This window comes from Caretta caretta, chromosome 1 (genome assembly GCF_965140235.1).
Source record: "Caretta caretta isolate rCarCar2 chromosome 1, rCarCar1.hap1, whole genome shotgun sequence".
NCBI lineage: Eukaryota > Metazoa > Chordata > Testudines > Cheloniidae > Caretta > Caretta caretta.
This window is the reverse complement of record NC_134206.1, coordinates 298,544,688-298,558,255: the sequence shown is the minus strand read 5'-3', so window position 1 is coordinate 298,558,255 and position 13,568 is coordinate 298,544,688. Positions and strand designations below refer to the sequence as shown.

Genomic DNA, 13,568 nt, shown 5'->3' with positions numbered 1-13,568 from the left:
GAATATCAGAGTTGGAAGGGACCTCAGGAGGTCATCTAGTCCAACCCCCTGCTCAAAGCAGGACCGATCCCCAATTAAGTGTAAACCTAAGTGTAAGGGTAAACCAAAACTGACTAGTTTTCCAATTGACATCATGCAGTTTATCATGTGTAACAGCCACAAGATGGAGCTCTGCACACAACATTAAGAAGGTTCATCATATGAAGCACAGATCCGGCTTCAGATTGTGGTATAAATTTTGTGTGATGTCAATTAAAGGAAATGAAAACATAATATTATAGGAACGATACATAGTTTTCATTTCAGTACATGAGATTTCGAAAAGGAGCAAATATGTCAACAATATCAAGTAGCCACATTTATCAGCACTATTCATTAACCTGCATGTGTCCTTTAAATACCCTTTAGATTAAAAACTAGTGAGTTTGCACAGAATGATTGACTGAAAACCCCTTCCCCTCCCAAACAAATCAAAATCCGAAAGTGGGGAATTCATGAAATGCCAGAACAGTGAAGTACATCTGCCCTAACATTGGTGCTGAAATTCAGGCAGACAGAAGCATAAAAGTCATGCTCCATTGAAGAATTTATTATAAAAGTATTTTCAATGGAAAGAGGAAAAGGAATAAATTCAGCCCCAGCTGGCATAAGTAGAGGTTGACTTTGGTCCACAGGTTTTTAATGACAAAGAGCTATTTATTCAATGTCACTACAGTAACCACATTAAAACTCTGCTATTTTGTTGTGACTTTGATGTTAAAAGTCTAAACAAACACAGTTTGTTTAGTAAAAGATAAAAGGACAGACTCTGCACTTAGAGATCTGAAAACTGCCCAGCACTCAGAAGGAGTCTTTTATTCCTGAAAGGGCAAGGCCAGGGGAGACAACCAACTACCTCCCTCCCATAAACTGGCCACTAACAGGCCAGAGATCATGCCGCAAAGCCCTGCCCCCAGAATGTGGGGAAGGGAAGGAGTGGGAGATGCATTGCCAAGGTTGGCGCATGGCTGGCTGTGCCCAAGCACCTTTCAAAGATTCGGGGTGGCCATCAACTGCAAATCCAGTCAACCCCCCTTCCTACTGAGACAGAGAACATCTTCTGTTATTCCTGCACCAGGAACTGGAACACAAGGTTAGAGTGTGAAGGGCAAAAGAACATTTAAGCCACTTTTATGCTCCATCCCCCCACCTAAATTAGAGTAGTCCTAAGGTTGCTCTAATTTGTGTGCTCCAGTAACATCTCTTCCCCTCTGACCTGCCCACAGAATACCCCATACACTACAAAGTACACGTTGAATGATGCAGCAGTATCCAGCCTGAGGAAGCTTCCTCCTGTGTAATGCGGTCAGGGTGCAATGCTGATTTTACCCTATAAATAAGAAAATAGCTTGAGGTTGTGATGTTACTTGATTAAAATTTCAATCTGCGCAGTAAATGTAATAGCTTTGATTTTATGTCCCATCATTAAGTGCATTGGAAAACTGCAGTAGCTCATACCATGGTGTGGCAACTGTTGGCAAATCAATACTTAATGGTGACCATGGTAGTGGGGTATGATGGACAACATACCTGTATTGAAAAACTCTGGAGCACTGCCAATGCCAGTATCAGCTAATGGGGCACTTTCCAAAATTAACAATATGACTTTATTGTAGCTTATTGAAACCGGGAGCATTTCAGAAGTCGAATTCTACTTTATATGCCTTCTACCATCTGGCTGTTTTTAGTGGCTATTGCCCACTCCCAGAGTGGCACTGCCTAATTTCTGCTCCCACCCTACCCTGTCCCAGTCCTTCTCTTCTTGTGGATCCCTGTCCTGAGAACAACTTCCTTGGAGTCCTGGGGAGGGGGACAGATTGCCACTGAGGGAGCTGACTGTCTCCCTGCCTGCACTGGAAGAGTTAGGTCTGCATGTAGAGGGTCCCCTCTTCATGAAGGTCAGGAGGCAAAATCTGCCATTATGTATATATGGGTGATATTAATACACTAAAATGATTCCCCGATGTTAAGCACTAAGGGCTAGATTCACAAAGGGCACCACTTGGATTCACAGAACCCTCACTCAGCTGCCTTCTAATCTTGTAGGTGCCTAAACTTGCTCAGAGCCTAAATGCTGGCAGTAAAAGTTCCCTTGCTGCCTGTGTTTCTGCCTCTCAGCATGTGCACTGTAGCCCCTCTCTAGCCATCCGGCTGGCTTAAGCCCCAGAATGATTCACAACTGGGGGAAAATAGACGCTCCTCTGCCTAACACATGCAGGGCCCTATCCAGTAGGCACACTCAGAGGCTGCCTAACTCCACACAAAACAGGCAGCAGGAGGAGCACCCATATAACATTTAGCCCAGTGGTTAGGGTATGTGCACAGGGTGTGGGATACTCCCATTCAAGTCCCCCATCTGCCTGCTGAAAAGGGATTTGAACTTGGAGCTGCCACCTCTCAGGCAAGTGCCCTAATCATTGGCCTATGGGATATTCTGATGTGAAGGTGCCTCATTGTCTCCTGGCAAAGCTGTTCTACTTTGGATAAATAAATAAATAGTCATTGGCTACTGGGGCTCCCACCTCTGAGGTAAGTGCCCTACCCATTAGGCTACAAAGTCATTGTCATAAATATAAAGGGAAGGGTAAACCCCCTTTGAAATCCCTCCTGGCCAGGGGAAAGCTCCTCTCACCTGTAAAGGGTTAAGAAGCTAAAAGTAACCTCGCTGGCACCTGACCAAAATGACCAATGAGGAGACAAGATACTTTCAAAAGCTGGGAGGAGGGAGAGAAACAAAGGGTCTCTGTCTGTCTATATGCTGTCTTTGCCGGGGATAGACCAGGAATGGAGTCTTAGAACTTTTAGTAAGTAATCTAGCTAGGTACGTGTTAGATTATGATTTCTTTAAAAGGCTGAGAAAAGAATTGTGCTGAATAGAATAACTATTTCTGTCTGTGTATCTTTTTTGTAACTTAAAGTTTTGCCTAGAGGGGTTCTCTATGTTTTTTTAATCTAATTACCCTGTAAGGTATCTACCATCCTGATTTTACAGAGGTGATTTCTTTACTTCTATTTACTTCTATTTCTATTAAAAGTCTTCTTGTAAGAAAACTGAATGTTTTTTCATTGTTCTCAGATCCAAGGGTTTGGGTCTGTGGTCACCTATGCAAATTGGTGAGGCTTTTTATCCAACATTTCCCAGGAAAGGGGGGGTGCAAGTGTTGGGAGGATTGTTCATTGTTCTTAAGATCCAAGGGTCTGGGTCTGTAGTCACCTAGGCAAATTGGTGAGACTTTTTACCAAACCTTGTCCAGGAAGTGGGGTGCAAGGTTTTGGGAAGTATTTTGGGGGGAAAGACGTTTCCAAACAGCTCTTCCCCAGTAACCAGTATTTGTTTGGTGGTGGTAGTGGCCAATCCAAGGACAAAGGGTAGAATATTTTGTACCTTGGGGAAGTTTTGACCTAAGCTGGTAAAGATAAGCTTAGGAGGTTTTTCATGCAGGTCCCCACATCTGTACCCTAGAGTTCAGAGTGGGGGAGGAACCTTGACAATCATTCTCACTCTTCCCACCCCTGTCTGGCTTCTTGCAAGAAATGCCGTAGGCACCTGACTCCAGGAGAGGGTTCACAGCTGAGAATCCCAAGCAGAGGTAGGTTTCTCCCTCCAGCCAGGATTTAGACACTCAACTCCCTGAGGGGGCAGGGCTTAGGACACATCCTCTCCTTGGCATCTCCCTGTGGCTAGCTTAGGCAGCTCCCCACTCAGCGTGTTGGCTGTTGTGAAGCCATTCTTAGGTGCTCATCTCCCTCCTTTCACTGTATAAGGATCCTACGTTCCTAACTCAGGCTTTGTGAATCCCAGTGGTTTTCTACATGCTTAATAGCTAGGTACTGTGACACTCAGCAACGTAACACCTACCCTTCGTGAATCTAGCCCAAACTTTCTCTGCATGACAATGAACTGGGAGGAGCTGGATTTTCTTGATCATAAAACAGTTTTGGAATGAGAACAAGCATCATTCATTTTGTGATTTTTGTAACAAAGAATCCTATATGGAAGCTGTATCCTTTATAGTTCTTGATTGAAATGGCCAATTATAATAATTCAACAGTCATTATTCCAAATCCTTTAAAAAAGGATAAAGCTTACTAAGATTATCCCAAAAAGGCATTCACTAAAATGCTTTTAAAAGTTAGTTACATAGTAGCTGATGATATCTGCATCTTTTCAATGTTTCTTTATTGAATGTAGTGGTCCATAATCTGAACAGCCACTTCCTCTGTAAAGATGTCTAGACTCCTGTGATTAATCTTAACCAAAGACCTCTACATGGAGGACTCCTTAATAAAACGGCATAATATCCTGTTGCAGGACTGGGTCTTTACTTAGAATTAATATTGTCGTGTTAGGATTATGCTTTCTTCTAAAGAACAAAGTACTTTCCAACATTAAAGTTTCCTGTAGCTCTGATGCTATGTTCTTTGCACTCCCCAAACTCACCTGTGAGTTTTAAGTGCACAAGATTTGCAGGATTAGGCCTTAAATCCATGAGACATGAATACAATTCTAGATACAAAGGAGTTTTTTAAATAAAATATTTAAAAAACGAATCGCTCTACACACTGATTTCTGTTTGCCTGTATAGTGAATACAACTGATTGTGTGGCAATTATTTCAAGAATTAAACTATTGCATTTTGCTCAAATGATACTAGGAGTTTTAACTGTTCTGAAGGTATACAAGAGCTTCATTATTTTTGGAACACTATACTATACTTCACTGTGGAAAAAATATACTAAAGTACTCAAGTGTCAATCACACAAGCATATTTATTATATAAATATTTTATAAATTAGAACATTTTAATTATAAATGTAAACATTTCTAGGAAAATAGTGTTATATATTTCTTATACATGTTTACAACTAGTTTAAGGCACATAGTGCAAAAATACTTTTCTGATACAGAGATCACAAAATAGTCATCTACATGTGTTACTTTTAAGCAGTTGCTTTTTAGATATGTGGTGCAATATAGCCTTTCATTAAAATGTATTCCTAACTCGGCTAATACTTTGTGGGTAAAACCAAGATATAGCTGCCGTATGACCTACCAGTTCTCACTGGCATATAAATAGTTAGCTGATATTTGGTTTAGAGTTGAAAAATGCCTATAATTATCTAGTACATAATGTGTGGTTTTTATGCACATAGAAAATCTTATTTTGAATACCTGAGAATTTACCTGAAACAGGTAATCTTTATGCTGTACTTATTTCTGCACTTCTGGACTTGGACTAATTCTAAACAACAAATCAAACAGCTAGATCTTGTCTGAAATTGAAACGTTTCCTCCTATACATTTAATTTTTCTAGGATGAAGCACTTCTAACAGTGTGCATTACAGTTGCATTTATTGCTCTCTGAAAAATTAAACTGTACTTCTCAAAAACGTGCACTATGCACACTTTGACCTAATCCTGCCTTCCCTTGTTGAACCCAGAACTTTCACTGAGGTCAATGGGAATTCTGGGTGTGGAAGTGAGACAAGATAGGGCTTTTGTTAATATGCTGTTGGCCACTTCCAACAAATAAAATGTCTGGAGTATCTGGGCAGAGGTTATGTAAATATGTATAGTTATATAACCGCAAATTGTACAACATACACAATATATTGCTCTTACAGTATACACAGTTGTGTGAGAGGTAGGGTTTTAAAACTAGATTTTCAAACTATGATGTGTTTCTTTATTTTCTTGTACCCACAACAAAACAGCGTTTTGATGTTTAACATTTTTCCTGGAGACTACAGAGGTTAAACCACACGTTCCAGAACTAATATTACTGTTTGAGCACCACAAAAAGAGAAAGAAAAAATGAATGTTTTTAATGACAGAAATGGGGGAGGGGGGAACCTTTGGAAACTGTATCAGGAAAAAGTATATTGATGATGCACTCTTCTGATGTAAATTGTTGACAAAACATAATTCCCAACAGGTTTCATAAAGCTGAAAGTAGTTGAAATTATTAATTGGTGTCCTTCTTTTCTTTCTACATTTTAATATAGTTGATCCAGAAAATCAACACAGTATATGCATTTTACTGTACATTGTACAATGACGTGCACTGATTAGTGGCAGGTACAGTATTACAATTATGGTCCAGTTTAAGGTGTTACCAGTAGTAACATCAGTGCAGTTTATTTTACTTGCTTGTATATACTGTACATTGAATGAATACCTCTTTATCAAAACCTGAGGGTTTATGATTGTGGTTTATGCACCTGTTAGCCCATCACTAAATGATTAAACAATGATATGCATCCCTGAACACTGAAGAAAATGGGAAGGAATTCTTAGTAGTAAATTAACATTTCAGAGATGAAAGACTGAAAAAAATAATAGCACCTAGAATTTGCACCTTAAAGACAGTTTTTCTTGCTTTTGATGTTCTTACCACTTCAGGGTTTTATTTGAAGTTGGAGACCAATACTTGTGTTAGGAATACATTTCCCACAGAACCCTCCACATCTTCCATATATTTTAGTACCATCCTGGAAATTAGAGAGGCAAAAATAGCAAGAACTCAGTCATGAGAAACTATCAAAGCCATAATTACACACAATAGTTTAATAAAATGGTGACTCATCAGAACCTTTGACACATCCCACTGAAGACTACGGTATCTGGGAGACAAGACCAAATTAACTTGAACACACTGGGTTTGTCTACACGTTGTAGCAGTGTGTGCCAGAGGGCTGTAAACTGTAGACACTCTGAAGTGTTGCACTCTAACTGCCCTGTGTAGACCTTGCTAATGCCCTCTAAAAGGTTCCTAGCATGTGTTAACTTAGCACTGTTTCAGACAGGACTATGTCAATGGGCAATAGGTACCTATTAGCACAGGTGCCAGCTTCCTGCTTGTTCCAGGGGTACTCAACCCCAGGTCCCACCCCCAACCCCACTCCACCCCTTCCCTCAAGCCCCCATCCTGCCCTGCTTCTTCCTGCTTCTGCCCTAAGCCCCATCCCCACCCATGCTCCGCCCCCACCCTACCTCTTCCCGTCCCCTTCCCTGAGCGTGCCCCATTCCCACTCCTCCCCCTCCCCCAGTGCATTCTGCATGCTGCAGAATAGCTGATCGCGATGGGCAGGAGGCACTGGGAGAGGAAGAGGCGCTGACTGTCGGTGGGTGCTAAGCACCTGCTAATTTTTTTCTGTGGGTGCTCCAGCCCTGGAGCACCCATGGAGTCAGTGCCTATGCCTATTAGGCTGGGTCAGCAGGGTCTATGCAGGGTAGTTAGAGCCCAATCCTTTGGAGCGTTCTACAATTTACAGCCCTCTGGCTAGGCATTGTCCTACCTAGTAGACAAGTTCATAAATTCATAAAGTATCTGTGAAAGTGTCTCAGTCAAGTCAAGAATGGACAAAGAATATGCACCCATGGAGCACACATTACTTACTTGAGATTTGTGTATATCAACAGTTGCATAATTGCCCTGAGCAATCCATCTAGCTGTATTGGATAGCCTCAGGCCAGTGCCTGTCAAATTAATGCTGAACTGCCCCTATCAAAAAAAAAAATCAAATCACAGAGCTTATGTACAAACTTTAAGACACTTAACATTAGCAAATACATTGCATTGTAACCTTACGGTTACATACCGAATTTTGTATTTCTAAAGTAAAAAAGCCTAGAAACCTCTATGTTGGCACACACAAGCCTTTTACTGTATTTAGCTCACTCACCATCTCTTATACCTGAGAGTAAATTATTATTTTAATATTTTTCTCTCCTATTATAATAAAAAAATAGGTTACATCAAATACTCAGACATTTTGTGATGTTCCCAGATAGTTCTTGCAAAGGAATTAATTATGGACAAAAACATAATGATCAGGAGTTCAGTTTAGATTAGAGAAACATCCAAAAGTGCTGATATTTATTTGAAACATAAACAAGCATTTTCATCAAGAGACATTGCTGGAATTCTGGTACAAACTGTTTTTTGTGTGATCCTTGCAGTCATTTCTGGTTTGCTAGTGGTGGGAAATAATGCTGAATAATACCAATTATGAGTTCGTTGGCATAATTACAATACCATATAACATAACATCAGTTATCATAATAATCAAATAACAATTCTGGTCAAAAGCCAGACATTTTGAGAGATGAAAAACAACAAATTTCAACAAAATACTTTAAAAATTATCTGAATTTCTGAAAACCTCAAACTTTTTGGATTGGTTCATGTTTTTGGTTTGATTCACATTTTATCTGAAGTGGATTGTTTATTATTCCTAACTGAAATCAGATTTTATTTTAATTAGTGTGTTAAAAAATGTGAGACCTGCCAGAATGAGGCTTGCTTTCTTAAAAATAGACAAAGTGGGTGAGGTAATATCTTCTTTTGGACTAAACTCTGTGGATGAAAGAAACAAACGTCTGAAGCTTTGAAGAAGAACTCTGTGGAGCTCAAAAGCTTGTCTCTCTCACCAACAGATGTTGGTTCAGTAAAGGATATTACGTCGCCCACCTGGTCTCTCTCATATCCTGGGACCAAGATGGCTACAACAACACCCGAAACAACCATTTCTCAAAAGATAAATATTTTAAACTGTGTTTGAACTTTTTGGAGCAACATCGGCATGGTCTGCCACACTCTGGCAACTACGGACAAATCCTTCTCTGCTACTCACAGCTCTCAGCCTTTTTCAAGTGTAGTTTCCAGTCAAGTGCCTCAACCTATTCTGAAAGTGATAGCTCACTCTTCCATGCTTACAGAATACTTAATATACCTCTTAACAAAGCAATCAATACAGATACAAACAAATATTTAAATTAAATTCACTGCTAAATACAAAGTTGTACAATAAATACAATTTCAGAGAATTACATAGATTCCAGAGCCCTTTTATATGCAAACCTTTATTTAAAAATAAAAATCAAAGATGGACTTGAAATACACTTTAGAACAGACAACATGTTTGGAACTAGAAACTATACTACACTTTTTCCACTAATTTTTTCCACTTTAGAAAATAAATGGTGACACAGAAGAAAAGTTGCAGAAATTGAATAAACTACAATCATGCAATATCATGGTTGAGCTTTTAAACAAACATGTCAGTAAATACTCTGTATGTGTGTGTGTATATATATATAAAGGTGTGTATATATATATATATATGCACTGTACATACAAACAGTTACAAAACTTGCTCCCCTTAGTAGCCAATGAGGATTTTGCCATCGACTTTAATGAAAACTGAATCAAGCCTGTCCTGAATGTGCTTGTTTCAAATTTTGTAAAGTGACAAGGGGTATGAGATTAGTACTATGCAATCGAAATCTCCATCAACTCCAGTCATACTTCATGAAAGACTTTCCCATTTTACTGTTTTATTCTTTTGCCAAAATCCAACATGGTAAATATATGTACTACTTACTGTTGGATGGTTTCATCTAGGCTTGGCAGAATTTCGATTTTAATTTTTTTTACAATTTTGACAGATAATATCAATATTTATTTTTAAGCATTTTTTTTCAATTTTTATCTATCTAAATTTTCACAATTGCGAAATTCTGATGGGGTCAGACAATTATTTAATGACAGATATTGAGATTCAAAAAGTTAAAGCTTTATAAATATTAAAACACAAATTGTCAACATCACATGCAAAAATATACAAAATGAATATCCTTAAAATCAACAAATCATACCTGGTTTTCCTATTGATTCACTAGTCCATTTTTAACAAGCTTAATTCTAAAATCTAATTACTGGATTTTGACTCTAATAAAGTTTTCAAACAGTATTTTTCTTATTTTGCTTATCTGTAAATTTCGATGATCATCAATGGAAATACTTTTTTCTCAGTTTGTGGTATACAGTGAAATCAACATTTACCAATTTTTACTGAAATCGAATCCTTCCAAGCCTAGTTTAAAGGTATAAATGTTAAGGTATTCATGAGATACCTGTATTTTGATAGTACCCAAACTTTATCAAAAATAAACTACATACAAAGGACTGTATGAAGAGTTTATTTTTATTTCAGGGTTCTAGTGATGCATATACACCATTCAAGCTTCACTCTTGTGATTCATATAGATGCTGAAAACACCAGTCTCATATTGTATAGTTTGGTATAACTTATTTCCTGTATATTTTCATGTCTAGTTGCTCTTTTTATTTTTTAGGACTCATACCCCTGGGTGTACTGGCACAAGCTGATGTGTTACACAGGTGAGGTGGTTCTTTGAGTACCAAAGAAGCGGAACGTATTAATTTTATGGCATACAGCATCTGGAGAAAATTAATGCAAATGGAGTGTAGCTTATTCCATAATCATAGGCTCATAGTATTTCATGAAGTAACTTCATCCACAATGATGTCATGTTGCAGAAATAAATGAACATTGCATATGTGCAATTATACTGATGGCACAGCAGTTGCCTGTCATGTATAATATTCAGGCTTGGGAGCAGATCTGAAAAACTTTGAGAGTGAAGGAAGTGGTGCAATTGATCTGAACAGAGACCAGCAGCACTCCTTCAAGGCATCTCCTGAGGTGTGAACACTTCAGTGCAGAGATATATCCCCAATTAGCAGAATCCATTATCATTCGTTATTAAAGGTCATGTTCACCACTGGTGTAAAGAGATGCAGTTCAACAGAGCTGTGCCCACTTAGGTCAGTAGTGGATTTGGCCCTATGATTTTTTTTTTCAGTATCCAGTGCTCTGAAGCACTTGTGAGGATTTTTGTTTATTTGTGGTTTAATTTTCTGGTTACTGTATTCTGGTCCTGGTCTTAGGCCAGTGAATGACATTTGGCTGCTTGGGATGCCCTATTGTATCTGCATGTATCAGACCTCTGCTCTTTCTCCACACAAGTATTCCAACATGTTTCATGAAGTCCCAGGTGATAGATCATTAAGGCAACTCACAACACATGCTGGGAAGTATTCTTTTGCTGCTGAGCAATGAGAATTCTATGATTCTATGATCTTTAAGTACTGCCTTTCAGCTCCTCCACTCTTTATGTGAATGAATGTCTCATGTCTTATACATCATGGGAGCAGAGAAACCAAGACAAAAATACAGAGAAGGGGAGTCAGCTGATAGGGATCTGACGAAGAGGAGATGGAAAGGGATGGAGAGGAAAAGAGAAATTGATGGGGCCATAGCAAGGGAGGAGAGCTGGAAAGAGGGATTAGAAGGACATTAGAAGGACATACAAAAAATTTAAGGGGTAATGCACATCAGAAGAACACCAGTGCAAGAGGCAGGAACACAAGAGATCAATAGCAGATTGGATACTTATACATGGAGCAGGAACATGAGGGACAGCAAAAGAGACAGCTGTGGGGAAAACAATTTCAGGGAGCAAATGTAACGGATGATGGACTAAAAGAGAGGGGAGCAAGAAGCAATTACTTATTAATGTACTGTATTTTTGTACAGAAGATTGAGTGTACATTAGTCGATTGCATCTCCCTACTACGACCTCTAGTAAAATGGTCTTTTTCTTAAGTGTTAATTTCATGGAAAAAAATTATAAATACCTGTGGGCATCTGGCAGCACTATAGCAATCTCCAGCTGTAGCAAAAGGAACAGCTCTCCCAAATACAATCTGAGCAAAGAGAAGGTCTGTAGCTAATAAACAGATATGACAATTATTTAGCACCGGAATTGTTGCTTTAAAAACTTATTAGTAGACAAGCAATATGCAGAAAGTAGCAAAAGTGGGTGGGTCGGGGAATTTGGGGAAGGGGTGGAGTGAGGGCAGTGCAGGAGCGGGGCCAGAGGCAGGGCGAGGTGTCAAGCACCCACCAAGCAGAGGGGAAGTCGGCGCTATGGTGTAATCTGCTGTAGGAAAAGGCTTACTTCATAGAATATCAGGGTTGGAAGGAACTTCAGGAGGTCATCTAGTCCAACCCCCCTGCTCAAAGCAGGACCAATCCCCACTTTCTGCCCCAGATCCCTAAATGGCCCCCTCAAGGATTGTGTAGAACTGATCAATGAAATTGTTTTTAATTGTTCACTTTATTAATATAACTTCATAAGCAAAGTTTTATGAATGAAACAACATTCATTCATAAAACCAGTTACCCCAATAACTGGATAATTGAGTTTCACTTTCAATCCAATTGCTGCTTGAATCACTGAAACTTGCACTGCTTCAACATTGTAACTTCTGTTCACTATTTGCCATTCCTTACACTTGTCCATGTTGCAACCCAAACTCCATTTTAACTTATCCCAAACTCCATTTTAAAATGCTCACTTCATTTTTGCAAAACCCTGCTGTAATCTTATTAGTTTAGTTCAGATGTGTGAATGAGGTATGGATGGATGATGGAATCAACCTCCAGTCCCAGCGTGTCCTGATGAAATAAAGTGTAAACACCAACGGCTGAAGATGCAGACAACAGCCCTGACAAAGTAAGAAGAGTCCACCCTCAAAAGAAAAGAACAAAAGTACAATTGAAGAAGCATCAAAGCCAGGTCCTAGGCTGAAAGTCATGTCTGCAATTGACGGGTGATCAATCACACTGGACCCAGAGGCAGCATGACACAGCAAGACCTATAGACTCTGGATTCAAACTAAAGCCTACAAAAAGGATGGGTGAGATGGAAGACTTTGGAGGGTAACATTCTGCTGCCAACATGGAAGGGCATCGGTGCACGCCCAACAGAAACCCAGCTCTTCCTTTTGTCCAGCTTTCCTGGCCAGTTAGCCGCCACAAACTACGAACCCAAGCCACGAACTCAAGCTACATTCAGAACTGGTAACTATATAGCAGCTACAGAACATTTGGTGTGTGTGTATGTATGTGTGTGTGTGTATATATACAAAGGTATTAGATATTAGTTATTGGTCTTAAATCAAATTGTGTTATTATAATAAATGTGACATCTTGTCTTGTCCCCTGAAACAATCCTGTGCAGTTTTGTCTGTATAACAATTGAACTCACAACCCTGGGTTTAGCAGGCGAATGCTCACACCACTGAGCTATCCCTCCCCCTTAGTTCTGCTCTTGAGAAACACATACATCGGATTATGCATGTGTATTAAAGTTATGAGACACCCATGAAAGCTTAAGGTTTGAACCTGTGAAGTTTCATTCATGGAAGTGCCATTGAAGTTAAGAGTTTTGTTTGCGTAGAAATGGCGCAATTGGGTTCTAAATTTGCATTTATAGTAGTCACTTTAAAATTCCAAGAGAAGGGTCATTACATAGAGTTCTGTAATAATATATAAACACTTACTGTCAATTTGCATAGAGATTATATCAATTCTTATTTTGCTAAAACTGGTATGTCCAGCAGCAAGGTAGTCATTTCTGCATGCACAGTCTTGCCTTCTGCTTCCATTGAAAGGACATTCATATGGATTTTGTAACCTGTAATAGCACATTTGGTTTCTATTTTTGTATGTTTTCTAAAGTAGTATCATACTGAAAAACAATCAAATCATTTTATACTACGCATAGAATATCGAACAAATACTGAATAGTACAGTAACTCCATGGTTAACATTGTAATTATGTTCCTGAAAAATGCTACTTTAAGCAAAACTA

The 13,568-nt window shown here is 39.1% G+C and overlaps 1 protein-coding gene across 9 annotated transcripts in view; it reads right to left on the bottom strand.

Annotated features, from left to right (window-relative positions):
• The window catches only part of ADAMTS20 (ADAM metallopeptidase with thrombospondin type 1 motif 20), a 207,484-nt gene that overhangs the window by 10,268 nt on the left and 183,648 nt on the right, over positions 1-13,568 (bottom strand). For 6 of the 9 annotated variants that reach the window (XM_075124403.1, XM_075124402.1, XM_075124404.1 and 3 more), the window contains 4 exons: positions 13,258-13,391; positions 11,548-11,639; positions 7,441-7,545; positions 4,790-6,532 (listed from right to left, as the gene is read on the bottom strand). In XM_075124403.1, coding sequence (XP_074980504.1) covers positions 6,440-6,532; positions 7,441-7,545; positions 11,548-11,639; positions 13,258-13,391 — 424 coding nt within the window. In that variant the 3' untranslated portion in view covers positions 4,790-6,439. Of the gene's footprint in view, positions 1-117; positions 1,370-4,789; positions 6,533-7,440; positions 7,546-11,547; positions 11,640-13,257; positions 13,392-13,568 lie in introns of those variants that run through there. The other 3 variants (XM_048836013.2, XM_075124400.1, XM_075124401.1) reach the window with 3 other exon arrangements.